The sequence below is a fragment of the Sinohyriopsis cumingii genome, chromosome 6 (assembly GCF_028554795.1).
Source record: "Sinohyriopsis cumingii isolate HCF-2022 chromosome 6, ASM2855479v2, whole genome shotgun sequence".
Taxonomy (NCBI): Eukaryota; Metazoa; Mollusca; class Bivalvia; order Unionida; family Unionidae; genus Sinohyriopsis; species Sinohyriopsis cumingii.
In genome coordinates this window covers 44023281-44049390 of record NC_142966.1, presented here as the reverse complement: position 1 = coordinate 44049390, position 26110 = coordinate 44023281, and the positions used below count along the sequence as shown (strand labels likewise).

Sequence of the window (26110 nt, the reverse complement as noted above, 5' to 3'; positions counted from 1 at the left end):
AATAAAGAATAATAGAGAAAAGTTTATTGATTGATTGTTTTAAATGAATATAGTCAAACTCATACATATGTGTTAAATATAACTATTGCTGTATAAGTTAACAAAATTCAAAGTTACTAATTTTATTCTGGTCCATTCTTTGTAGCCTACCTTTTGGGAACATTTCTGAATATTTTCACAATCAAAATAAATACTAAATGTTGAACGGATTAGATCACGTGATCTACGCCTTTCTTTCCAATAGTCTGTTTAATTATTGGAGGGCTTGTATCTAGCTCAGGAAAAGTATATTCTGGCACGTTTTTCGGCCATGAACATTTTACTTGTATCCAGACAGAAAAGTGTTTGAGCCTAAAGTTAGCGTGAATCGTCCTGAGCAACTTTTTTTTTCACGGGCGATTATCTGTTAGAGACATACAAAGTCTGTTCTGACCGACAAAAGGGGGGTGCTTTTCATGTTCGGAGAAAGATGCAACCTAGTAAAATTAAATTTTAATTATGAAATGCCATGAAACATTCACAAATTTCTAAGGAAAAAACCCAGATGCCAAGCAACAAGTGCATTCAAAACTATCCAAGAAATGTAGGTAGACACATTTTTCGAAGAAAACATGATTGCTCTATATGCAACACCATTTACCTGCACGAGAGAGAGAGAGAGAGAGAGAGAGAGAGATTCGTTAGGTAGCTCATGAATATTATTTACACTATCTAGCTATCCACAAAGTTACTTCCAGAAAATCTAGAACGACAGCTTGTACTTAAATTGTTAAATTGTTAAATTTCAAAAGTCCAAGTCCCAATGGTTGTCATGTCCTTGCATACACTGTTCCTAAATTTGCCACAAATGATCTATCGGTAAAAAAGCAAATACTAACACACACACACACACACACACACACACACGAAATGGCGTTCAAAATACAAAGGATTCTTTTAATCCTGTGGGATTAGTTCTTGTAGAAGTATTTAATAATCCACTAAGTCTTGAACAATGTAATCGACTTTCTTGGAATTTGGTGTGACACTGTTGACGGAAATCTGGCATGGCAAATCTTATAACGTCTTTGCAGCTGATCCATCTCTGACCATGTGAGCTATTTCGAAGTAATTAGTGTTCATATAACATTCAGTCTATGCCGATTCAGATCCATTGTTCTTTGCGTTTCCCTTGAGTCTGTACAAAGTAGTTGTAAATGCGTTTTTGGAGCTCTTGAGGTAGACACAGAATGTACTACTGTAAAATGTCCATATACAAGAACGTCATCTGACCATATGCAAATTTTCAAACTAATTTGCACTTCATAAAGATATCAGTGATTAAATTATATATGGCGTTGACGATTGAATTGTTCTTTTAGTAACCAGTAACTTTTCAAATACCACACATCAAGGACCATTTTTTGTTGCTATTATTTTCAAAAAAATACTGCGCCTAACCTGTAGTACAATATGTATTACTGGTAAAACATATACATCAATTCTAAACTGTAAACCAGATATAATGGCAACACTGTTTGTGGCCAAACCTTAGAGGGTATAAAGGTCGATAAAAAGATAAAAAAGATTGAACATACAAAATATTTAGTCCACTTGAATTGATTTGCGAAAATCTAGTAAGTAGTTAATATATAATAATTATTGACCAAAAGTTAATTTAAAAGACAAGAATTTATCATTGAGGATGTAATGCTTGGTTTGGGGTCCCTATGGTCACTAACATTAACTGTAATGTTAAAATATGTCCATATCTTTAACTTTGTGTCTCCATGCCGTCAGGCTGAAAATGTAATGTTTAAACTACACTTACGAACGAATATGCCATTTCAAGTGACCCAGTCTCACCTATAAACTATCAATCGCGCAGTTTTATCTACTATCCAAAGCCTGTACTATACCACCAAGACTCCCAACACCCGATTGTTTACCGTCCAGTAGCCAGCTACCTGCTTGCTGTTCAACACAAACACTATATCATTAACACTCCGTTGGAGCGACCAATACCCTATACTTACAATCCAATACGCTGTCAGACCAACTAATACTTAGTTACTTACTATCCATCAACACCACATTCACTTGCCAACAAAGAAGGGTAGGCATATATACGAACTATACTTACAAACACAATTATACTATCACTCAAGAAGCTATGATGTAAAAGAAGAGGAATTAAATCGCATACACACTATCACCCACACCAAATGTAAGAGTTCTTGCACACTATATACCCACACATTTACTTATACGATATCCAACAAGAAACATATGGGTGGTTAAACAATTCAGTGTCATGGCATCTTTGGCATCAAAGAGCTGTTAATTATTCTGATGTTTAGCTCATATTAAACATGACACTAACTCTCAACTTGTTTGAGAAATCAAAGTTCTTCTTTTACCTTTCATGTATTATTTTTTTAATCAAATTTTGTTTTACAAATTTCATTTTTCTAATTTAAATTTTTAAAAAATTTTCTTCTTCAAATTATCTTTTCAAATTCAGTTCTCTAATTTTATTTGTTAATCTTTCATTAACATTTTCTTCACAAATTTGGCTACTGAGATTTTCAAAATTTATTTTCAATTTAAGCTTACATTTCTCATTTCTTGATTTTAATATTAAATTCTCATTTCTAATTTTCTAATTTCCAGTGTTTAATTTTTCCATTTCATTTTATAATTTTCAACTTCATTTTTATTTTCAATGTTAATTTTTATTTTCAAATTTTGTTCCTCAATTTTTCATTTTTTATATTTAAGTTTCATGTTTAGTTTTCATTTGCATTTTTATATATTTCATTCTCAATTTTTTCATTTTCAAATTTCATTTTCAGATATTTGTTTTTAAACTTTCGTTTTCAGTCTTTGCATTTTTCATTTTAAAGTTTCATTTGGTAGCTTTTTCTCAATTTTTCAATTTCATTCTTCATTCACAATCCTTTTTTTAGCTTATATTTCTAATGCTTTCAATTTTAAATTTTCTTTTCTCTAATTAAGTTTTAAATGTTCCTTTTTAATATCTTTTTGCAATTTTTCCACTTATGTCTAACATTTAAAATTTTCATTTTCTGATATTTGGTTTTCAGTGTTCGTTGAGAAAGTATATATAGACGCTGCTAGCCGTGACTTTTTCTTCCATTAATAAATAGTTTCCATTTTCAACAGTCTTGTCCAGATTCAGTTCTGTGTGCTGCGCGAGAACGAATTAATTAACTGGATTAAATTGTAAGAGACCATTTTCATGTTATCAAAATTTGAAGAAATTAAAAGACGATTATTGATTAGTTGATTAGTGTTAGCGGGACAGAGACAAAAGCACATAACAAGATATACCGTGCCTCGGAAACAGAAGTAAAGTGACTTGTCCCGAGACGTATCACTGTCGCCGAACCGGCCTGAATTTAGCAACATTCGACCCGCACTGCTTTCATGGCAATCTGGCGCGCGAAATACTGAGCCACCGCAGAGCAAGATTAGTTTGTGGTGTGCCGATATGCGTCAGGCTCCATACAATGAAAAGTACGGTTCCTACATTATTAAAGCAACATACATAGGTTCCTCGACCTACATTTAATCATCTGTACGTTTTCATTACATTCAGTTTATATATTAGTTCGTGATTTTACATATTATCATAGTCCCTTACGTAACCTTGAATCATAATAGATAGGGCGAGTACTTTACTCTTCGATATGTTTGATACACGTCTTTTTGTTTATGCTACCCGTGGCATACCGCCCGACGGTCGGGGTGCAAATATGTTAAAGGAATCGTGCGATTTCCATGTATGGGAAGGCAACTGTTTTATGCCAAGACACAAGATGCTGGAGGCGGTGAGGGGAGCGGAAGGTACACCCACCTGACCGAGTAGATCAGGCATTACTGGACGCAGCAAGTAACACAATTGCGCCATTCACACTGTACGCAGAATTCTTTGATATTACTCTCTGTTTATGTATAGCATACAAGTTTCATGAATAAACGAAACCTGTTTGAAAGAATCGCTAACGATTGATAATGTGCTGCAAATATAATGCAGAAGAATCGTATTCTTTTAAACTTAAATTTGTTTAAATGAAACCTATTCACTATGGTTAGTTTCTCATGCATATTGTTACGCTAAATGGGTTCATTTGTGAGAGGGACTATTCGGGCTTTGCAGAAGACGGACCATGAGTGCAGTCCATAAATTGAGTTGTTCAAGGAAATCGGACATCTCTTTTTAAACGTTTAACGGCCAACGCCAGTATTTATGTGTTGTTGTACTTATCAAGGTCGGTTTTTATCACCGTAATTAATCTTTAATAGGTAAAAATATTCTCATATAATTTTCACGAATCATGTCTAAATTTCTTAAAGAGTTTTAAAAGTGAAATTGCTGACATAATTAAAATTTACAAACTGTACTTAAAAGACACCTTGCACAATTTTTGAATTGTATAGGTTATCTTCCCTTTCTAAAGGCAACATTTACTCGGGAGCGCAAGGGAGTACTATGTACAGTTTATTCCGAATAATTACCTAACAAAATTATATAATTTTATAGAGAAATCCCGTAAGACCCCCCCCCCATACACTTTCTGAGCATATTTTAAACGCGTATTCCATATTTTTGATTGTATTCGGTCATAATAAGGAAAAAATTCGTGCTCAGACCAGTTCAGTCGGTAGAGCGATCGAATTGTTTAACAGAGGTCTCCAGATCCAGACCCAAGGATCAAACTTTCTTTTTCGTTGCATTATTCACCTGGCAGAATAGATCCTGTTCGTTTTACTTTTTTCTAGATAAACAAATGACTTATGGTTTTCAGTACATTGTTTATTTGTTGCTAAAAATTTCTAATAAGGATGTTTTCACATCTGTTAGGACTTGATGGTCTCAGATTAAGTCAAAGAATGAAGTAAAACCAAAAGGTTTAGTAAAATTAACATGTCATTTATTGTCCTAAGATACATAGTGAAAATTTAAGAAGGAACTTACAATTGTGTTAATTAAAGCCTAAATAATAATAAATGTTCTATAACAAGTCCAAAAAGAATAGAGTGTTCCGAAAGAATTCCAATATTGAATAGGCCGAATTGTCTTGGTGTATCATACTGGTATAATCCAGAATGTCTTTCAACGAATTCACAATAATCTCAAAGTAGCGTTTTAGTCCAAAACGCAAATCAATGAGCTCTTTGTAATTATGAATATAAAACATGTTGACTGAAATGTATGTTCTGGTAAATATGACTTTAATTCACACAATGCGTAGGAGTTAGATGTTCCGAATTCGCGAATAAGTTTCAAATATAACAATAGAAAAGTTATAAACTTCGACTCTTGAGTTTTATACGTAAGAAAAGAGATATCAGTTTGCATCGGACAATTCACTGTTTTATAAGCATGTGTGGTTCCTCTTTTGCATAGCTTTAAATGTCCTCTCTCTCTAAATTGAAGATAGCGATTCTAAAATATAATGCTCAAATACCACTCCAGTCCTTGTCAAGCAAATATAATATTGTAGAGGTCGAACTTAATATTGAAATCAGTTACATTGAGTTTGGCTGAAATGTTGGATATCCTTATTGGTAACGTTTCAAACACCAAATAAGACATTTTAATTTCCTTTACCCAAGACAACTCCATGAGTATACCTTATATGCAAATCTTACATATACATGTTTGTTTGAATGCTCTTCTGAAAAGTGATTGTGTATCTTCAGCTCAGATAAGATTTCGTTTATCGCTATCATTCAAAATTTGTTTTGTATTACATACATTTAATTTAAGCCGACAAGACGAGGGACAAAATGAAAGTTTATCTTTATTTTTATTTTTTTTTCAATTTTCTAAAGAAAGTCGTCTCAGTGAAGTGAAGACAATATACTGTAAGGAAGATCTTATAACAATTTCAATTAATCCTATAACTTAACAACCTGCGATACAAAAACCTCTAATCGTAAACTTTCATATAGTCAGTTCCTGCAGTAACTTGGAATATATTATTATTATTATTATTATTATTAGGTCCCCAACTTAAGGATGTCGGTACCATGTCTGTCGGTCTGGATCATAATTGATCTGGAAGAGTGCGCCAAAAGAGGCGTGCAGATTGGCTATACTCCCGGAAGCTCGACAGTCTCTGTGGCTGAGTATAATGTGGCGCTTACACTGGCCGTCTGCAAGAGACTCAAAGAAGGTAAAGTACAAGCTTGTTAGCTGGAATATCCGAGGGTCTTAGTGAATCAGTTTGAGACAGTGATAGTCTAATTAGAATAAAGTTTGAATCATGACTTTTGAGGTAGTTTAATAATACGCGTCCCTCAAGCTCATGTTCCGAGTCCTACAATTTTGACAGTCGCTAGCCTAAATTAGAACAAAGTTTGAATCATAACGCGGTCCCTCTTCTTCTGGCTTAACTTCTGCATGTATCCCAAGAACATTCAATATCGGGGTTTAAAACATGAGCTTGAGTATACCATTCCAAAGATTTCATGAATAAGGACAGTTTGACTGATCTCAAGTATACGAACCAATCATGTTTGAGCCTCCCTCTCTCTTTCTCTCTCCCTATATATATATATATATATATATATATATATATATATATATATATATATATATATATATATATTAGGAAACGATCGCAATCAAAATTGAATGGCCAACCACATAGCCTTTCATACTCTGGAACAGTCTCCTTTACATTGTTCTAGAGATATGATGAATCTAAACGATACGTACGCTGGGAGAGAGGCGGTATTGAAGGGCACTGTCGTCTGTCTTTAAAATACACGAATTTCATTAATCTGTTGTAAATCTTGTAGTCATAGAAATAGTGTCGTGTATTCAGATCTCTGGTAAATATTCTGACTGACCATTGCTTGACCATGAATTCAAATGATACTGATCTTCTCTTCATTGTATTACCCTTAATAGTATAGTGATCTCTTCATTGTATTACTCTTAATAGTATAGTGATCTTCATTGTATTACGCTTAATAATATAGCGATCTCTTCGTTGTATTACCCTTATTAATATAGTGATATCTTCATTGTATTACCCTTAATAATATAGTGATCTCTTCATTGTATTACCCTTAATAGCATAGTGATCTCTTCATTGTATCACACTTAAAAATATAGTGATCTTTTCATTGCATTACCCTTAAGAATATAGCGACATCTTCATTCTATCACCCATATAATTAGTGATCTCTTCATGGTATTACCCTTAATAATATAGTGATCTCTTCATTGTATTACCCTTAATAATATAATGATCTCTTCATTGTATTACCCTTAAGAATATAGTGATCTCTTCATGGCATTATCCTTAATAATATAGTGATCTCTTCAATGTATTACCCTTAATAATATATCGATCTCTTCGTTGTATTACCCTTAATAATTTAGTGATCTCTTCATTGTATTACCCTTAATAATATGATGATCTCTTCATTGTATTACCCTTAATAGTATAGTGATCTCTTCATTGTATTACCCTTAATAGTATAGTAATTTCTTCATTGTATTACCCTTATTAATATAGTGATTTCATTGTATTACCCTTAATAATATAGTGATCTCTTCATGGCATTACCCTTAATAATATAGTGATCTCTTCAATGTATTACCCTTAATAATATAGCGATCTCTTCGTTGTATTACCCTTAATAATATAGTGATCTCTTCATTGTATTACCCTTAATAATATGATGATCTCTTCATTGTATTACCCTTAATGATATGATGATCTCTTCATTGTATTACCTATAACAATTTAGTGATCTCTTCATTTTATTACCCTTAATAATTTAGTGATCTTTTCATTGTATTACCCTTATTATCATAGTGATCTATTCGCTGTATTACCCTTACTAATATGATGATCTCTTCATTGTATTACCCTTAATAATTTAGTGATCTCTTCATTGTATTACCCTTAATAATAAAATGATCTCTTCATTGTATTACCCTTAATATCATAGTGATCTCTTCATTGTTTACCCTATGATGATCTCTTCATTGTATTACCCTTAATAGTATAATTTCATCATTGTATTACCTTTAACAATTTAGTGATCTCTTCATTGCATTTCCCCTAATAATATAGTGATCTCTTCATTGTATTACCCTTAATAATTTAGTGATCTATTCATTGTATTACCCTTAATAATATAGTGATCTCTTCATTGTATTACCCTTAATAATAATACCATTAATAATAGAGATCTCACTCTCCCTTCAGAGATATTTTGGGATTATTTAATTTCCATTGATCTGAATCTGGATGCTTATGGAATTTTGTTTCTTACTATGATACACTGTTGTGTATTGTGCTATCGACCATTCAAATAAATTCACATAATTAATCAAATGTACCCACACAGTCCGTTTGGACTGTTTTTCTGCTCTGAGTCCAAAGTTAATTGAAGCCCGTGACTTTCACCCGGAAAAATCTGGTCTTTATGAGTTGAAAATGATACTAGCTTCTTTAACATTTTATGGAGAACAACGGTTTAAAATAATTAAAACAGAATCAATATCTGATTTCTATTAAATTTATATAGGATCTCATACTTAAATAATTAAAAGAGTGTTCTTTTATATTGTTTTATATTTCTTATGCCCTGTCACAGTAGGTATGTAGGAAAGTGGTGGTTGGGGGACAGTTAGGTAGGTAGGTAGGTAGGAAAGTGGTGGTTGGGGGACAGTTAGGTTGGTAGGTAGGAAAGTGGTGGTTGGGGGACCGTTAGGTAGGTAGGTAGGAAAGTGGTGGTTGGGGGACAGTTACGTAGGTAGGTAGGAAAGTAGTGGTTGGGGGACAGTTACGTAGGTATGTAGGAAGGTGGTGGTTGGGGGACAGTTAGGTAGGTAGCTAGGAAAGTGGTGGTTGGGGGACCGTTAGGTAGGTATGTAGGAAAGTGGTGGTTGGGGGACAGTTAGGTAGGTAGGTAGGTAGGTAGGTAGGTAGGAAAGTGGTGATTGGGGGACAGTTAGGTAGGTATGTAGGAAAGTGGTGGTTGGGGACAGTTAGGTAGGTAGGTAGGAAAGTGGTAGTTGGGGGACAGTAAGGTAGGTATGTAGGAAAGTAGTGGTTGGGGACAGTTAGGTAGGTAGGTAGGAAAGTGGTAGTTGGGGGACAGTTAGGTCGGTATGTGGGAAAGTGGTGGCTGGGGGACAGTTTGGTAGATAGGTAGTTTCCAGTTCCGATACAATTTTATTTAGTATTGGCAAAAGTTAAAATGTAAAGTTTAAAAAATGTACAAAACTGCTTTGATGAGGAAAGTAGATAACAATTTGTTAAGAAGATAACTTTAGTCTGAACTCTTTTTCTGCTTGATAATTTATCTTTAAAGTGGCTGCTGATAGCTGCGAAAATCTTCTTAGAGGTGACCTCTGTAATAATTAATTCCGCTTTTGTTATCCTTTCGCTATTTCATAATTTACTTCTTTGTTCGTATACAAGATGGCACCATAAATCCCCCCCCCCCCCCAACTGTGATCTAGATATGTTACACTGGAGACTGGAATCGCACTGGGTAACACCCCGTCTGTGGAATACCAGCGAAATGATAGCATGGCCTGGCTGTGGATTTCCATTATTTAGAACACAGAAAAGGTGTTGTTGACAAGCTTATCTGGAACCGTATTAGTGGTAATAGTGACGGTATTAAGTACGGATACTGTAGAATAGTAGTGCAATGATATACCTATATACCGGTATACTGCGGTTTGCCCTTCGAGCAATGCATACCGCTCTGTACTGCGAATTTTTCGCGGTCTTGCTTTCATCTTACAAATCTGTGTATGAATCACGATTTTTCCAATTTAATTCAAGAACCATATTTTCTTTTTCTCCTGGATACACACGTACCACGAGATTGTAAGATAATCTAAAACGCGATGCGTTGTACCATTTTTGGGTATTCGGGCAAAGTTTAAGGGGTGGTGGTGGTGCGGCAAGTAAAGAGCGGGGTATATTTATCCAGTTAATAATTTATAAACTTCACTTTGCATAAGATGTTTATGTCGTGCTCCTAATGATACTAAATGAACAGCACTCAACCCAGACTTCACAGAGTGAAACTTGAAGTTGTCTTGTTCAGGAATGAGTCCTTGATAATGTTGGATGAGGATCATTTTAAAAGATAGAAAGCTCAGCAGTACAAGTTTCCACTCCTTTCCAGGAAGGGTTATGCACTCCTGCAACGTCCGTGTCATCGGAAAGAGTCTTTAATACAGCAGAAGACGCTGTTACCACAGAGGGCTGCTTTGAGTTCAGTCATTGTCGATATGTCAATTTGTTTTTTTTCAAAAACAAAAAATATGCAGTGGCTTGTTTATATAAAAAAGATAGTTCAAATGCTTTGGGACATTTAGAACAATGCTACTGTGAAGTTCAAATTAAAACACAGACTTGAAATGGTAGTCAGAGTTTTATTTGCTGATAATTTTACTGCTTTCAGATGTTTATAGACTTCGTTCATTTCTATGTTAATTTTATATATTCAGTTGAATACTATTTGAAGTCTTAAAAGGCAGCACCACTTAGATGCTGTATTTTCCAAGTAGCAAATGTTACAGTGATTATTTTATTGTTTTCTTTAAGAGTTACTGTATTGCAATACGTATTGCAATATGGGTTTGGTATTATGATATAGTTCACAATACGCTTTTGGGCGTATCGTTGCTTTTGAAGATAAGGTATACATCTTGTAATTTAGAAGCGTTGAGTCAAGCCCGCATTAACTCAGTTTTCAAATGTAATATGTAACCACTGATATTTTAACAACTATTGGCGTTCTGTCTCTTATTCACTACATCACCCATGTGACAGAGAAATCTAGCTGATTTGCCAATATTACTTTTCTTATCTCAGTTTGGTTTTCTCAGCTCAGTTGTATCATTTACGCTCCTCTTCTGACAATCGTATACTCATTATTCCCACTATGAAAACAAAGTCATATGGACAGCGTTCTTTTGCATACCAGGACCCAGCAACGTGGAAAGAATTGCCCACTGAACTTAGACACAAAGACACAGTGATCACATTCAAGAGGGCTCTCAAAACTCACTTATTTCGACTGCAAGAACAAACTTAAAGACCTAATAAAGTTTCCTACCTGAAATATTCTCAGCATGTTTTTATATTTATTTTTTAATGTTTTTCTAATTTCATGGTGTTTGTGTTTGTAATAATATTATTTTGTTTTTTTATCTTATAGGTGTTATCTAATGTTGTAAAGCGCTTAGAGCTTCTAAAGATTAGGCGCTATACAAAGTCCTCATTATTATTATTATTATTATTAGTCATGGTGTCAATGCCCTAGGAACTACTTATGAAGGGAAGAAACCCATAATGTCTTCTGCTGTGTCTGACGGAGTTGTTTTAAAATGAAACATTAACGACAGAGACATAACATATTCCATAACTCGTAAAGCAACTCAAGGTCTCTCTGCCATTGGTAACATATCCCATAACTCGTAAAGCAACTCAAGGTCTCTCTGCCATTGGTAACATATTCCATAACTCGTAAAGCAACTCAAGGTCTCTCTGCCATTGGTAACATATTCCATAACTCGTAAAGCAACTCAAGGTCTCTCTGCCATTGGTAACATATTCCATAACTCGTAAAGCAACTCAAGGTCTCTCTGCCATTGGTAACATATCCCATAACTCGTAAAGCAACTCAAGGTCTCTCTGCCATTGGTAACATATCATAAAATACATCTTCAAAGACAGAGAGACACGCACGAAGTCTACCTGTGTAATAGAACTCGTCAATGAAAGTGTATCATCCAAACTAGAACGGCTAAAGCCATCAGTGCTGATCACAAAACATGTAAACTATATGAATCATCGCTTGTATCCTAACATTATTAACTTGATTAAACACTTTATGTTTCAAGAATACGTGTACTTAGGGGTATTGGAGGTGTGTGTGTGTGTGTGAAGAACACAGAAACAACAATGTATGGAGATATCTCTTTGAAGGATGATATGAGCTAAAGTTAGAAGTTTTAGATATTAACAAGAGACAGACGAAGACAAACTCCAGCGGTGCCGAAGCAGTTTTGAGATTGGGGCAATGACGGACAGAGAGTGGATTCGGGAGGGGGTTTCCCACTCCTGCTAGGGATGGGGGTCTGGGTCCTCCCCCAGGAATGTTTTTTTTTTCTTAAAAAATAGCACAGGATAGAGAACATTTAAGAGCTTTCTGAGCATATTCAAATTAAAACTTTATCGGTTCTTTTGTTTTATTTCATTTAATACATTAAACCATATAATAACATTGATGAAAAATTTAATCGAAACAATACATTTACATTAGCACATTAGCAATTCACTTCTGATTTAAATAAAACATCTCAAAAATTACCTGGCGTGTTTCCTTAGATTTCACAAAGTCATTTGCGACGGGACGTATTTCCATGCTGTCTGTGACCTGTATGGGAATGTATATCGTCATTAATGCGTTAAGGCGTTCCTGAGTCATGCTGGTGTGTAGATATGTTTTTATTCTTCCTAACGCGGAAAACGATCTTTCACTTGTGGCATTTATAGCGGGCAATACTAAGGTCAACGTCAGCACAGTTACAACTTCTGAGAAGAGTTGGCGAGAGGCTGGTTTCATCTCTTGTATCATTTCAACAATGTTCTTTACAGCGAGTCAATTCACATCCTCAACTTCACTTTTGACGAACGCTTATAATGACTAGTTGTGTTGCAAGGTTGATCTTATCAACGTCGTCCTTTTGTAAGGCAACGACATAGTCCATATCTTCAGTGAACGTTGCATCGTCAGTAACACATTTCAGAAGATGCCGGTAAGACTGTTACCGTGATTGGTAAAGTCTGTCTTTGACACAACTAACAGTCAGATCCATTGCCTCAAAGTATTTCCGCCGATACAGAAGATCTGTATCCGTTTTGGGGTATTCATTCGGCGCGTCTCCAGTCTCAAAACGTATTGGCATCTTTTGGAGGCGTGGGAAGGTAGGCTCTTTGACATTCAAGTTATCAAGTTTCCCGGTAATATAATGACGTCATCATAGTGAAGCCAGGTATTTTAGTTTAAACCATTCAGCTTTAAATGGACGGTTATTAGGGAAATTGAAGCTGAACGGATGATTCGGACTACCCATGTTAACATCGCAAGAGCAATTTAAGGAATGAATCTTAATTTTAGATTGTTGTATCAAGTGACGCATGATCAAAGTAAGGTAAAACCTTTTATGTAAGGATGGTACAACTTTCTTTTGTCTCCAAAATAAAGGACGGGTGGTAACCAGTTTAACAGAAGAACGATGTTTAACTCACCTTACTTATCGTTGGTCAACATTATTAATCACTTCCAATAATCCAATAATTGGCCATGCATTGTTTAACACGGCCCGCATACACTGTCCGTTTTTAAATATCGACCCTCATCACCAAGGATGTGATGTGATGTGATTTGGATTTTTAACGTAGCTTTAACAATTTTCCAGTCATATCGCTACGATGTCTGCAATGTGGCAATTTATAGTGATGTCTAGCACTGGCGCATCATGCCGCAGATCATGTAGCATGATGTCCCACCCAGTCACATTAACCTGACACAAGGCCGACCAGTCCCAACACTAACATCTTAATGCTGAGCGCCAGGCGAGGCAGCTGTTAGTACCATTTTTGTAAGTCTTTGGTATGACTCGGCCGGCGATCAAACCCACGACCTCCCGCATCCGAGGCGCATCACCAAGGAGACAAATAACATGTCATATTTGTGCATATTTCCTATGTATTCGTACCAGGTATATAGTGGAAATTAAGTATATATATTTTTTTCTAGCCGAATTATTGGAGCGGCGACAGCTGCCCCTGCCGCCCCAGCTCTGACGCCCCTGCAAAGACAGGGGAGAACCAGGACGTCATGGGGGTGGGGGCAGGGGATTTGCCCCCCACCCCCACCGAATTTGCATGTGCTGTAAAATGTAAAATTGCTGTTGCCTATATACGAAAATTAACAAGCCCGTCAAGTTTTGCACCCCCCCCCGCCCGAAAAAAGTTGAAATGACGTCCCTGGGGAGAACTAAAAAACACATGCAATGAAACATGAAGAATGTACCATAACCCAATATTTGCAGATAGTTATCCTGTATCTATAAATGTGATAAGAACAAACGTCCCAGTGATTTTTGTGACCTGACCATACATTCTACCTAACCTATATAACCCATGTGGATGTACCTAGGCCTAAAGAGCAATGGAGTTTTACGGTCACCATTTGGGGCAAGAAAGCTGAGTACCTTATATATATATATATATATATATATATATATATATATATATATATATATATATATATATATATATATATATATATATATATATATATATATATATATATATATATATATATATATATATATATAAACCACGATAACAACTTGACCTTGACTTCAAAACATATTATAAAACCGCCATTATTATTCATATCAGAAAATAAGAAGTTGAAAGAAAAAACGTTCCATGCACATGATATAAATATCACTGGCCACAAAAATCCAAACTCTCCAAACAACTTCGGCAAATGTTCCAATAACCAGAAATGTGTTATGTCAGACTTGTCTTTTTTAAACTTTGTCAAACACCCAGATCCGCACCTATTGAATCAAAAATCAAACATAATAATGCAATTGTCAATGAAACTGTCTTCGCTTACCAATCAGCGTGGTTCATTCTTCAGTCCAAGCGCTTTTCCCTTTAGCTCATGGTTCACTACACAAAATAGCAACACTTGCCATATTTCCAGGACAAAAAATAAAATATTCCAAGAAAATCACGAAGTAGAAGACTCCTCGCGATGTTCTCAGCTGGATATTGTGTTTGATGGGTCATGGTGGTCATTTTACAACCAATATCAATTACAATACCAGATTGTCATATGCAGTTGCAACTCTTTCGAAGAAAAGGTGAACCACATATGGTAGGAACACAGCTCTTTAATTCTCCAAGAATATTCCAGCACTTAAATCGTACCACAGAACTTTTCCAAAGTAGCACTGTTGAGGGATATAAGTTATTCTTATAAAAATATTAATTACTTATCGTTATTTTCGTATGACATCCATCGATTAAATTTGACAATACAGTAATACTATCAAATACTCCATGTTTCTATTTTCTCATGCGTAGAACATGCCAACTTTGGGTCGACAGGTCATACCACCAGGGACGTCAATTCAACTTTTTCCGGTGGGGGAGGGAGACCTTGATTGTGTGTGTGGGGGGGGGGAGAGGGCAAAACTTGAGGTGGGGGAACTTGATGGGCTTGTTAATTTTCGTATATAGGCAACATCAATTTTACATTTTACAGCACATGCAAATTCGAGCGGGGGGGGGGCGACAAATACCCTAGCCCCCCCCCCCCCCCCCCCATGACGTCCCTGTCCCCCACTGCCCTCATTAAAATAATCGTATTAATAGGCGGTGATTACGTGAGAAACAAATATTGTAATCCCCTTTCACCTGGATTTCCTTGTCTCAGGGCAAATTCCAAAGTAGTCTCTCTCTCTCTCTCTCTGACAGCAAGTACATGTAAATATACCGATTTACGATGACATCCGTTTTAAAAGTTAAGATATTTAAAGATGACTCTTTTTTTTACAGGCATTAATGCTGTAATAAACGGTGGATGGGGAAGATGGGAAAACGCACTTTATCTGCCTGGAGTCGAGATAAAGGAGTCGGTTATTGGGATAGCCGGGTTCGGCTGCATTGGATTCGCCACAGGCAAGAGACTGAAAGCATTTGAACCATCGAAGATCCTCTATTGGGACATTGGGCCACTGGAATATGCCGAAGAAACTGGTGCAGAATTTGCGTCCTTTGAAGAATTGCTACAGAACTCTGACATTTTAATCGTCAGCGTGTCTCTCACCAATGGTACGATAGGTCTCTTTGACGCGGAGGCGTTCAAGAAAATGAAGCCCTCTGCGATCTTCATCAATACAACCCGAGGAGCCGTGGTCAGTCAGGATGACCTTTATACTGCCTTGACGACTGGTCAGATACGTGCGGCAGGATTGGATGTGACGACCCCAGAACCGCTCCCTCCCGAAATGCACAATATCCCCACATATGGCCAGTGCTTCAGAGAACACCCGAAACGCCATGACGGAACTAACTGCCCGAAACATAATTGCCGGTCTGAAAGGGGAGAAATTGCCTGTTTCAGTGTTCTGAAATATCCAGTTCTTCAGCCGACTTGCAAACATTCTAGTTTTACACCTCTGTGTCACCGGAATGACACCACTGTTAAATAGGAAATGTACAGATTTCTATAATATTGAAGCTTTGTCAAACTTCACATCTTTAAACATAACATATATTAGTTTAGTTCAGTCTGTGTGTGTGTGTGTGTGTGTGTGTATATGTATGTGTGTGTGTGTGTGTGTGTGTGTGATATAGAATGATATAAAAGCAAACAGAAATGTACTTGATCATTTCTAACTGGACAAGTAGGAGTCGAAAGATGTGATAGAGAACGATAGAGATAAGTTATCAGACTGATTTTTTTAAAATGAAAATATTCTAACTCATAGAGTTTTAAATTAATATTAATAATACTTTCTGAGTTACCGTAACTCAGAGTTACCTTGTTCTGGTAATTTTTTCTTCTTTTTTGTTGTAGCTAACTTTTGGGATCACTTCTGTTTGTGACCCAACAACCTGCGGTATATAGTAATGTTCACAAATGAAACACCTCGTGACTTTTTCATAAAAAAGTTACTTGTACAAGTTCAGTCAAACAAAGAGTTTAGTAAATTCGTTTTGAAAGACGAAATGAAAGCTGTGATTATATGTGATATGTATATTCAATGGCGGCTACTGTATTATTTGAAACGTGTATCTTTTCCGATCATTGGCGGAAAGATCCGAGTGTATGACGATTGTTATGTACAAGATTTAGTTACGTCAGACATCAACTGTTAGACATGCTTATTGAACTCAGACCACGATCTTTTTTACTATATATTCTTTACATTTGTTTCTTAGTAGTGAACTTTCTGCTGTGTCCAAATCCTAATAAAGCATTGTTAATATAAAATAACTTCAAAGATGAACTCACGGTGAAGTTCTTGTCATAGGTTTTATGCGGCCTTTTTCAGAGGCTGGACTCTAAGGTGGCACTCTACAGTTTTGTATTTTGCATATGGTTAGAATTTTAAAGAAAAAGAATTTCCCCGGGTTTCCTCACTGGTTATACTGGCTATTTATAAAAGACCTTGCATATCTTAGATATTGTTCAAAGAACCTATCATTCCCTTTTTTTTTTGGTGCATGATTGGTGAGTGTAATATGGGTTTTACAGTATACAGCTTGGCATTACTCCAGATGTGCATCTTTCAAAAAAGTGCTAGCTCCACTCGGTCATTTTCACTTCCTGAACATCAGAGTTAATTGTAAAAATGAGCCGATAGCATTTTTTACATTTTATATATTTGGTAATTCATTCATTGCACTTTCAGAAGCTGGTATTGTCTAATGTGGCAAAATTCATTTTCCCTATTTTAATAGCTGCAAAAGATAGTGTACTTTAGCCGAATTTATTCTTTTAGCACAAGGGAGCAGTCATTTTAGTTAGATCATGTACAATTTCCACAAGTACAATATTCAAAGTCAGCCACATTACACCAAAGTAGCATAGAGGTATGCCAACATACTCTCCACTGTGAATGTTTTAAATGCAAACAACTTCACCTTACATACGTCACTCTCTCAAAAGTACATTATTACTGGTAAGCGCCCCTAGACAAAGCAGCGTGCAACTGGTCATAGGTTTCATTTCCGGTTCAGCATCAATGTCTGATTGCTCACTGTGTTCTGTCGCCAAAATACACATAGGCAGCTATCCCATAATACTCATATTCTCAAGAATAAACAGTTACCTTTAAATCAATACCAATAATGCATCAATCTAACTCTTGTATCACCTACAAAAAGAGGGAGGAAAATGTGCTCTAAAATTGACTGGGACTACATACTAAACCGGAAGGGTACTGAACCGCAAGTAATAACTCTGACCGGAATCCATATTGGTCATGGATAGAGATGTTTGGGATGAGTTGGTTGTATATCTATAATTGGATGGGCACCCCACATCTCTTTGTACTTATCCGAACCAGAGATCATACTCAGAGGTACAAAAAAGAACAGAAAAGAAACCCGGCCGCCATACTGATGCACAGTCTCCTGTTTATTATATGAAATATTCGTACATAAAATCTGCCATACTCTCCAAACTGAACATTTGTGACTGGATGTCTGCAAAATTACTATGAATTTATTCCGTGACGATGGTCAAATAGAACTGTTTCCATTGTTAGCTTACCTTCGAGGTAGCACTGTATGTATGTATGTATGTATGTATGTATGTATGTATGTATGTATGTATGTATGTACGTATGTATGTATGTATGTGGGGTATAGGGGGCAGAAAGAACCCAGCCGTACGCTGACACTGGTGACTACAAGGGGTTCTATGAAGCGCTGAAATCATTATATGGTCCTTCCTTCCAAATGCAGAGCCCCTATGGAGTGCAGATTGCCAAGAGCTACTCACTGACAACGAATCAATCCTGAACCGCTGGTCAAAGCTCTTCCACACCATCCTCAGCACTAGCCATACAGTCCAGGAGGCAGCTATTGATCGCATCCCACAACAGCCTCCTAAGATGGAACTTGATGAGGCACCCACACTGCAAGAGACTTAAAGCCACAGAACAGCTGAAGACAGTAAAGGCTACAGGAAAAAATAGTATCCCACCAGATATATGGAAGAGAGGAGGCCTAGCATTGCACACCAAACTCCACGAGTTCTTCGTTTGCTGCTGGGAGCGAGGGAAACTTCCACAAGACCTCTGAGATGCAGTCATCATCACCTTGTACAAAAACACGAGGGACGTGTCTGACTGCTCAAACTACCGTGGGATAATTCTGCTTTCCATTGCAGGCAAAATCCTTGCTAGAGTGTTGCTAAACAGACCGGTGCTCACCATTGCAGAAGAACATGCTCCAGAGAGTTAATGTGGCTTCAGAGCCAATAGGGGCACAACTGACATAATGTTCGTCATGAGATAGATCCAGGAAAAATGCCGAGAACAAAACAAAGGACTGTACATTACATTTGTGGACCTGACGAAGGCATTTGATACGGTGAGCAGAACTGGACTTTGGAAAATCCTTGAAAAGCTTGGCTGTCCTCCTAAATTCCCAACCATGGTTATCCAACTACATGAAGACCAGCTTGGTCAAATCAGAAACAATAACGACCTGTCACAGACCTTCCCCATTGCAAACGGCGTGAAACAGGGCTGCATTTTAGCCCCCCACATTGTTCTCAATCTTCTTCAGCATGATGCTCCAAAAAGCAGCATAAGACCTTGATGACGAAAATGGCATCTATATTCGACTTCGGACTGATGGCAACCTCTTCAACTTAAGGCGACTTCATGCCCACACCAAGACCTTGGAAAAACTGATTAGAGAACTTCTCTTTGCAGATGACGACGCCCTTGCTGCCCACACATAAGCTGCCTTACAGCGTGTAACATCCTGCTTTGCAGAAGCTTGCCAGCTCTTTGGACTTGATGTCAACCTAAAGAAAACTGAGTACTTCACCATCCTGCTCCCAAGGAAGAGTACCGACCACCAAGCATCTTCATTGACCAGACAGAGCTGAACGTAGTCCACCAGTTCACCTACCTGGGCTGTGTGATATCCTCTGATGCCAAGATCGACAAAGAAATAGACAACAGACTGACCAAGGCAAACAGCGCATTCGGCAGACTCTATAAACGAGTCTGACACAACGCCAGCTCTGAAGAGAGATACAAAGATCAGCGCCTACAGAGCTGTCGTACTGACCACCCTCCTATATGGCACCAAATCCTGGGTCACCTACAGCCGCCTGCCTCCGCACCATCCTTAACATCCACTCGAGTGACTTCGTCACCAACACTGAAGTCCTCAAACAAGCAGGGATCACCAGCGTTGAGGCCAAGCACATGAAGATACAGCTTCAATGGGCAGGGCACGTGTCCAGAATGGAGGATCATCGCCTGCCAAAGATCGCACTGTATGATGAGCTGTCAACTGGCCACCGTGATAGAGGGGCACCTCGAAAGAGATATAAAGACTCCTTGAAAAAGACCCTTACCACCTGTGGCATCGATCGCTTCAAATGGGCATCACAAGCTGCTGACCGTGAAAGCTGGCGACGTACAGTTCACCAGGCTGCTGCCACTTTTGAACAAAACAGACGGGTGATCGTGGAGGACAAACGATGGCGAAGAAAATCCCGGGAACCATCGGCAGCACCCACCACAACCCAGACATTCCCCTGCAGCCTCTGTGGACGGACGTGCCTGTCACGTTTAGGGCTCGTCAGCCACTAGCGCTCGTGCAATAGACATGGACATTCCCCTTCCTAATCATCGCAAGCGAAGCCAAGCCAACAATGTCTGTATGTATGTATGTATGTATGTATGTATGTATGTATGTATGTATGTATGTATGTATGTATGCATGTATGTATGTATGTATGTATGTATGTATGTATGTATGTATGTATGTATGTCCGTCCGTACGTGTGTGTGTGTTGGTGTGTGTGTAGAATTTAACGGAACGTTAGTACAGGACTTACCATTTGCATGCCATATGGTGCCGATTAAAATGTAAGTTTTAAAAGTGTGCAGGAAAAGAAGTACAAAAAAAAGAAACACTTGAGGAATACACATTTTTCCAAATAAACGTAAAGATGTGACAGTGTGCAACGTTTTCAGTGACACGTGTTTGACTTTGAAGAATAAATCGAGGTTCCGTGTCTCCAAAGTAGTTAACTTCGAATTATATTTTTCTTGATATAAAATGTTTATACGAATTAGCTTGGATGAAATGAGATTTCAATCGTCTGACTCTCCGATGAAAGTTTCCGTCATTATGTTCTATGAATTACTAGCCTGGAATTCTAGAAGGAAGACAAAAAATGGAACATGGAAGAAAGGAATGATAGAAAAAGATAAACAGACTGTCAGAAAGAAATAAAATATTTAGTTTATTTTGTGTGAATGCTGACAAACTAAGTTATGAATAAGATTTTCCAAATTCTTTCTTCTCGTCCATGCAGCAGCCAAAAATGACACAGCTCATGAGCCATGTAATAAATTTCGTTTTCACAGATTAGGTGTACTTGGTGTCAGAACAAAACCCCTGAACCAGTGCGAATAAGTACAGATATAGCAGCTATTTTGTTCGTTCATGTTTGACGATTGCTTAATACAGCTTATAAGGCGTATTCTTTTTTTAAAGCGAGAAAGGTACGATGAAGAATATACTGGGAAACACTCATTTTTCAAAATCTGACACCTTCCTGATTTTGTTTGATGTATGACATGTGTAATAAAGTTTTCCAGTTCGTACTTTCTTTAAAAAATAAATAGTTCCACATATAATATATAACTTTGTATATCAAGTTAGTCTTCCATTTGATAAAAGTAGATCATTTGTAGCAATGCACACGTGTACTTCGCAACTAAAACCAAAATCCACACAGATTATCGGATTTGGTTTGTGTAGATTTTAGGAAACCAAGGAGTGTGAATATTTATTCTGGTCAATGACGTTGAGATTTTGAAAACGAGGCTATCTTTTCCTCAGACTTGAACATGCGCTAAGCTCAGCTGTTAGTATTGGGTGGTGATTAAGTATGATATAATTTATTTACCAGAATATAATTTAGGTCTGGCACAAGTCATCTGATAGCGAAACTGGACCAATTAAAGCACGTGCACTATGATTTTCCTGCCAACACTAGCTAATTATGGGCGGGCTGTCTCGCTCAGTATAAATACGTTTTGACATGTTTTTAGGCGACGACGTCTTTATTCATGATTTAAGAGTAAAGTGCATGTGATGAACGTTGGCTTGAGTCACTGGCGCTTTTCTGCCAGATTGTAAATAAAAAATAAGTTATCATCGAAAAACGTGCACACGTTTAGTAAATCCAATGTTCCGTTGTGAATTGAAAAACTAGGAATTTGTGCAAAGAATTCCTGAAAGGTATGAAAATACTTTAGACATAAATGTATGTTACCTTTCCTCCTTTAGCTATGACTGAATTCTCCGTCAGTTTTCAGCCAATTTCCCCTTCTATCGATGTATCACTCCTTCGAGATAGCGCTGAGATTTGACTGATTCCCTGTCTTTTAGGGGTTAAAGTGGCGGTAATTAAAGACGACCGAGAGTAGTGAAGTGGGGCACCCTACGTACAATGGGAATTAGCATTACAGGGACCCCTGGGTCAATCTACGTACAATGGAAATTTAACATGGCGAAAAATCGTGGGTCAATCTACGTACAAGGGGAATTTAACATGGGAATAAATCGTGGGTCACTCTACGTACAAGGGGAATTTAACATGGGAATAAATCGTGGGTCACTCTACGTACAAGGGGAATTTAACATGGGATTTTTTTTAAATTTTAAAAAAATTTTTTAAAAAAAAGGGGTAGGCAATTCAAAGGCTATCTCTTTTCGAGAAATATGGCTGGCCCTGAAAAGGGCCTTTGGGTTTTTCTTCTTCTTTTAACTTCTTAACTTTTTCCACCATCCTCTTATTTTATCCATCATTCCTTTCTTCTTTTTCTTTTCTGTTTCTGGTATCCAGTCCGGGTGACCCATGGCTCGGAACTTGGCCTGTATTTTCATCCAGTTGTTATTCAGTTGGTCGAATTCTAATTTCTTCTTCTTATTCTGTTCTTCCTTTCTTTCTTTAGTCCACCTTTCCTTTATGTTCTCTACTTCTTGGGTCAGCACTAGTTTCATAAGTTCCTCGGTTTTTATAAGTTGGTCAACACCCCATTTCACAAAAGACCACTCACTCCAAACTAAGATATCTTGTAGGAAGCATCTTACTAATGTTGTATTATCTAGAGCTTCCTTCAAGCTACCTACTCTTACATAGGGAGGGTTAATTAATCCTCTTATTTTCTTCACTTCTTCTTGTAACATACCGTCAAGGAGATCCATAGCTAGTTTCAGACTCCTCACTTGTCTGGTCACAAAATCCCTTGTAACTGGATATTTCCATTCCTTTTCTACTCTTTCTACAACATATACTCCATCTACTATCCAGTAATAACAGTGTCTCAAGTTGTTGAACAGGTCAGATACAGCTACCATTTTCTTTCCGTTATTCCGTAGAATGGTGCGAACGACCAACACTGTGGGTCCTTATAGTGAAAGCGCGGACGTGAAGGAAAACATCCCCCTAAAACATAAAATTGATCTTACCTAGATCATGACCTAACAACGCGCGGACGTGAAGGAAAACATCCCCCTACTTTTTTCATTTCATATAATAAAACCCTAACTATACTCTTCACATACGCTAAGAAACAGTAAAAAAAACCCATAATCTACTATTCACACAAACCCACAATCACACAAACACATACCCTTCCACTATTAAAAAAAGAGTTAGTGTTTATATTCACACTACTCTACCTACACACATTGGCAAATCGATCGTTATTTCTTTTCTAGAGTATTGGGTAGCCCTGAAAAGGGCTGTTTTGTTTGGAACTTCATGGACACCTGGTTAATGGTGGCACCTTCCAGGCCTGGCGCCACATACACATTTTATCCCCCAGTTACTTTTTACCTTTTGGGGGGAGAGAGCAGAGGCAGGATATGTCGCTTCAGAATCCCAATTTTCGCTCTCTGGGATTTTGAAATTTCTTCTCTCCTTTTCCTCCTCCTCTTCTTTGTTTCTTCTTTCCTCTTTATATCTTCTTTCTTCTTCTTCTTTATATCTTCTCTCCTCCTCTCTTATCCTTCCCTCCTCGACAATGGCTTCCGCGGCCAGTTCATTTAATATGCGCCTGGCATATTCCAGATGCACATGAAGCTCCAACAGTTTCTCCAGTCTCGTGTTCATTTTTGGTGTTGATCAATCAACAAGGGTAGCTGGACTGCCGAACGAGTTTCAATTTATAGTGAAAGCGCGGACGTGAAGGAAAACATCCCCCTAATAACATAAAATTCATATTACCTAGATCATGAACCAAAAAAAAAAAACAACAACGCGCGGACCTAAAAGAAACACTCACTCACTTTTTTATGCTACCCATCACTATTGTAAAATTTTTTATAAATCACTTCAATAGACTATCCACATATGCAAGGCAATCCAATCTAACCCCAAATATACACCTCAAACAGCCAAAAAAAAACTAACATCATTTTAATCTACTATCCACACCAACCTACTTTATCACTTACAAACACTAACACACAAACTCATACCCTCACATTTTTAAGAGAGAGTTAGTGTTTATTTTCACACTACTCTACCTACACACATTGGCAAATGGATCATTACTTCTTTTCTAGAGTATTGGGGTAGCCCTGAAAAGGGTTGTTTTTTGTTTTGCTATGGCATTCTTTTTTCAGTTTCTAAGAATGCGATGTCCTCTGAGGATAGACTTTCTGGCAATAGGTCTGCTTCTTCGGAAAGAGAAGAAGAATTCTTTGGTGTCGATACGACAATCGACAAAGCCTCTGTCAGCTTCAGGTTGCTGCTGCTGTTGCTGTTGTTGCTGCTGTTGCTGCTGTCTCTGAAGTCTGTACTTCTCTGTCCATTCTTCTTTCTCCCTGTTCATTTCTTCTCTGAAGAGCTCTTCTATCAGGTCTTCAGTGATTTTTAACATTCTCACATTCTCTATTTCTTCTGGTTTCGGTATCAGACTGTGTCTGACCCTATGCAAATTCACGTAGGCTTCGTTGAGCTTAGCTAGTTTGGAGCACATCTTCTTAGGAGGATGAGTCGACAATGGATGGCTAGACTGGGAACAACCCGGTTCTTAAAGTTAAAGCGCGGACGTGAAGGAAAACATCCCCCACACGGTTTTCGAGCCGCAACGTTCATGAGAGGGATAGTAAGAAATGAAAGAGCATCAATCCAACATTCTTATAGCTAAACAAAAGACAAAGGCATTTTTTCTAAACACAACATTTTTATTCAAAAATCACTTAACACTAAACAACAACATTTTTAACAATAATCCAACACTATAACATCAAACAATTTTTTTCAAATACAATCTACTTTAAACAGGGCTGACAACGTTGTGAATGAAATTGTGATTTCCACTGTTGGAAATCATTAGGCCATTGATGGACACTACGTTTCCTAGCTTGAGACAAAAGATAAGCATAATGGTCACAAAACCATCGATCTACTTTCACATCGTTTCTAGCAGAAGAACGAGGATCAAAATGAGTCACTAAATGTTCTAAGGAATAGCCCAGGCTGCGATGATGCAGAAAATACACACAGTACTGTCCACACACCAAGGAATCTGTGCCTTGTAATTTCACGTTATTGAATCGGGTGGTTTGAGCATTTCTTCTCATAAAGTCGATGATATCGTCTTCCAAAGGGGGCAATCCGTACGAATCGAAATATTCCACACATCCTTCTTGAGGAAAGTAGACGGCTACCCAGTGGGTTCCTGGGAGATGACTTTCGTCCGTGTTGATCACGTAAGCTTGATGGTCTTTAGGTTTGCGATGAGGGAGTTCATCTTTAGCACAGACGACAGGATTCCAAGAAGCCGTATACGAACTATGGTTCAAAAGGTAATAAAGTTCCCAGGTATCCATTGATTTGTGTTTTTTTTCTTCTTCACAGGTAATAATAAGTCGTCAATTCGATCCTGACTTTTTGCTTGAAAATGTCTGACGAATAAACGGTTATTCGTTCTGTTTCCTCACTCTGATTCAGGAGAGCTTCGATACGATGGATCTCTTGAGTGGTTAATGGTGGACAAGAATGTTCACGCAAGTCTTTATACCACTGGTGCAACACGTCTTTGTTTGAGATGAGACTCCAAGCTTCGTCCAGATACTCGTCCAATTTTTCTTCTTGACTCTACATCAGGCATTTATCGTGTTGAATTTGACTGGGATGATCGTTTTGACATCCATAACAATTTTTCTTGATCAATTCCGTCATTTTGTCGACCAAGTGTTTGGCAAAACAGGAGACTAAATGGGCTTCTTGTTCTGGC

At 37.4% G+C, this 26110-nt stretch overlaps 1 protein-coding gene across 1 annotated transcript; it reads left to right on the top strand.

Moving 5' to 3' along the window:
* The first annotated feature begins 6028 nt into the window (after window positions 1–6028).
* On the top strand, window positions 6029–18751 carry LOC149796824 (glyoxylate reductase/hydroxypyruvate reductase-like). The gene is made up of 3 exons (XM_089960651.1): window positions 6029–6185; window positions 15645–15920; window positions 18564–18751. The coding sequence occupies exons 1-3, from the start codon at window positions 6029–6031 to the stop codon at window positions 18749–18751; spliced, it is 621 nt and encodes a 206-aa protein (XP_089816777.1).
* The last annotated feature ends 7359 nt before the right edge of the window (window positions 18752–26110 follow it).

Bases quoted from the DNA above. Each gene is read 5' to 3' on its own strand.
- LOC149796824 (XM_089960651.1), top strand. From the start codon at position 6,029: ATGTCGGTACCATGTCTGTCGGTCTGGATCATAATTGATCTGGAAGAG. The intron at 6,186-15,644 runs GTAAAGTACAAG...TTTTTTTTACAG, and splicing joins CTGCAAGAGACTCAAAGAAG to GCATTAATGCTGTAATAAAC. The intron at 15,921-18,563 runs GTACGATAGGTC...TTCCAAATGCAG, and splicing joins CAGCGTGTCTCTCACCAATG to AGCCCCTATGGAGTGCAGAT.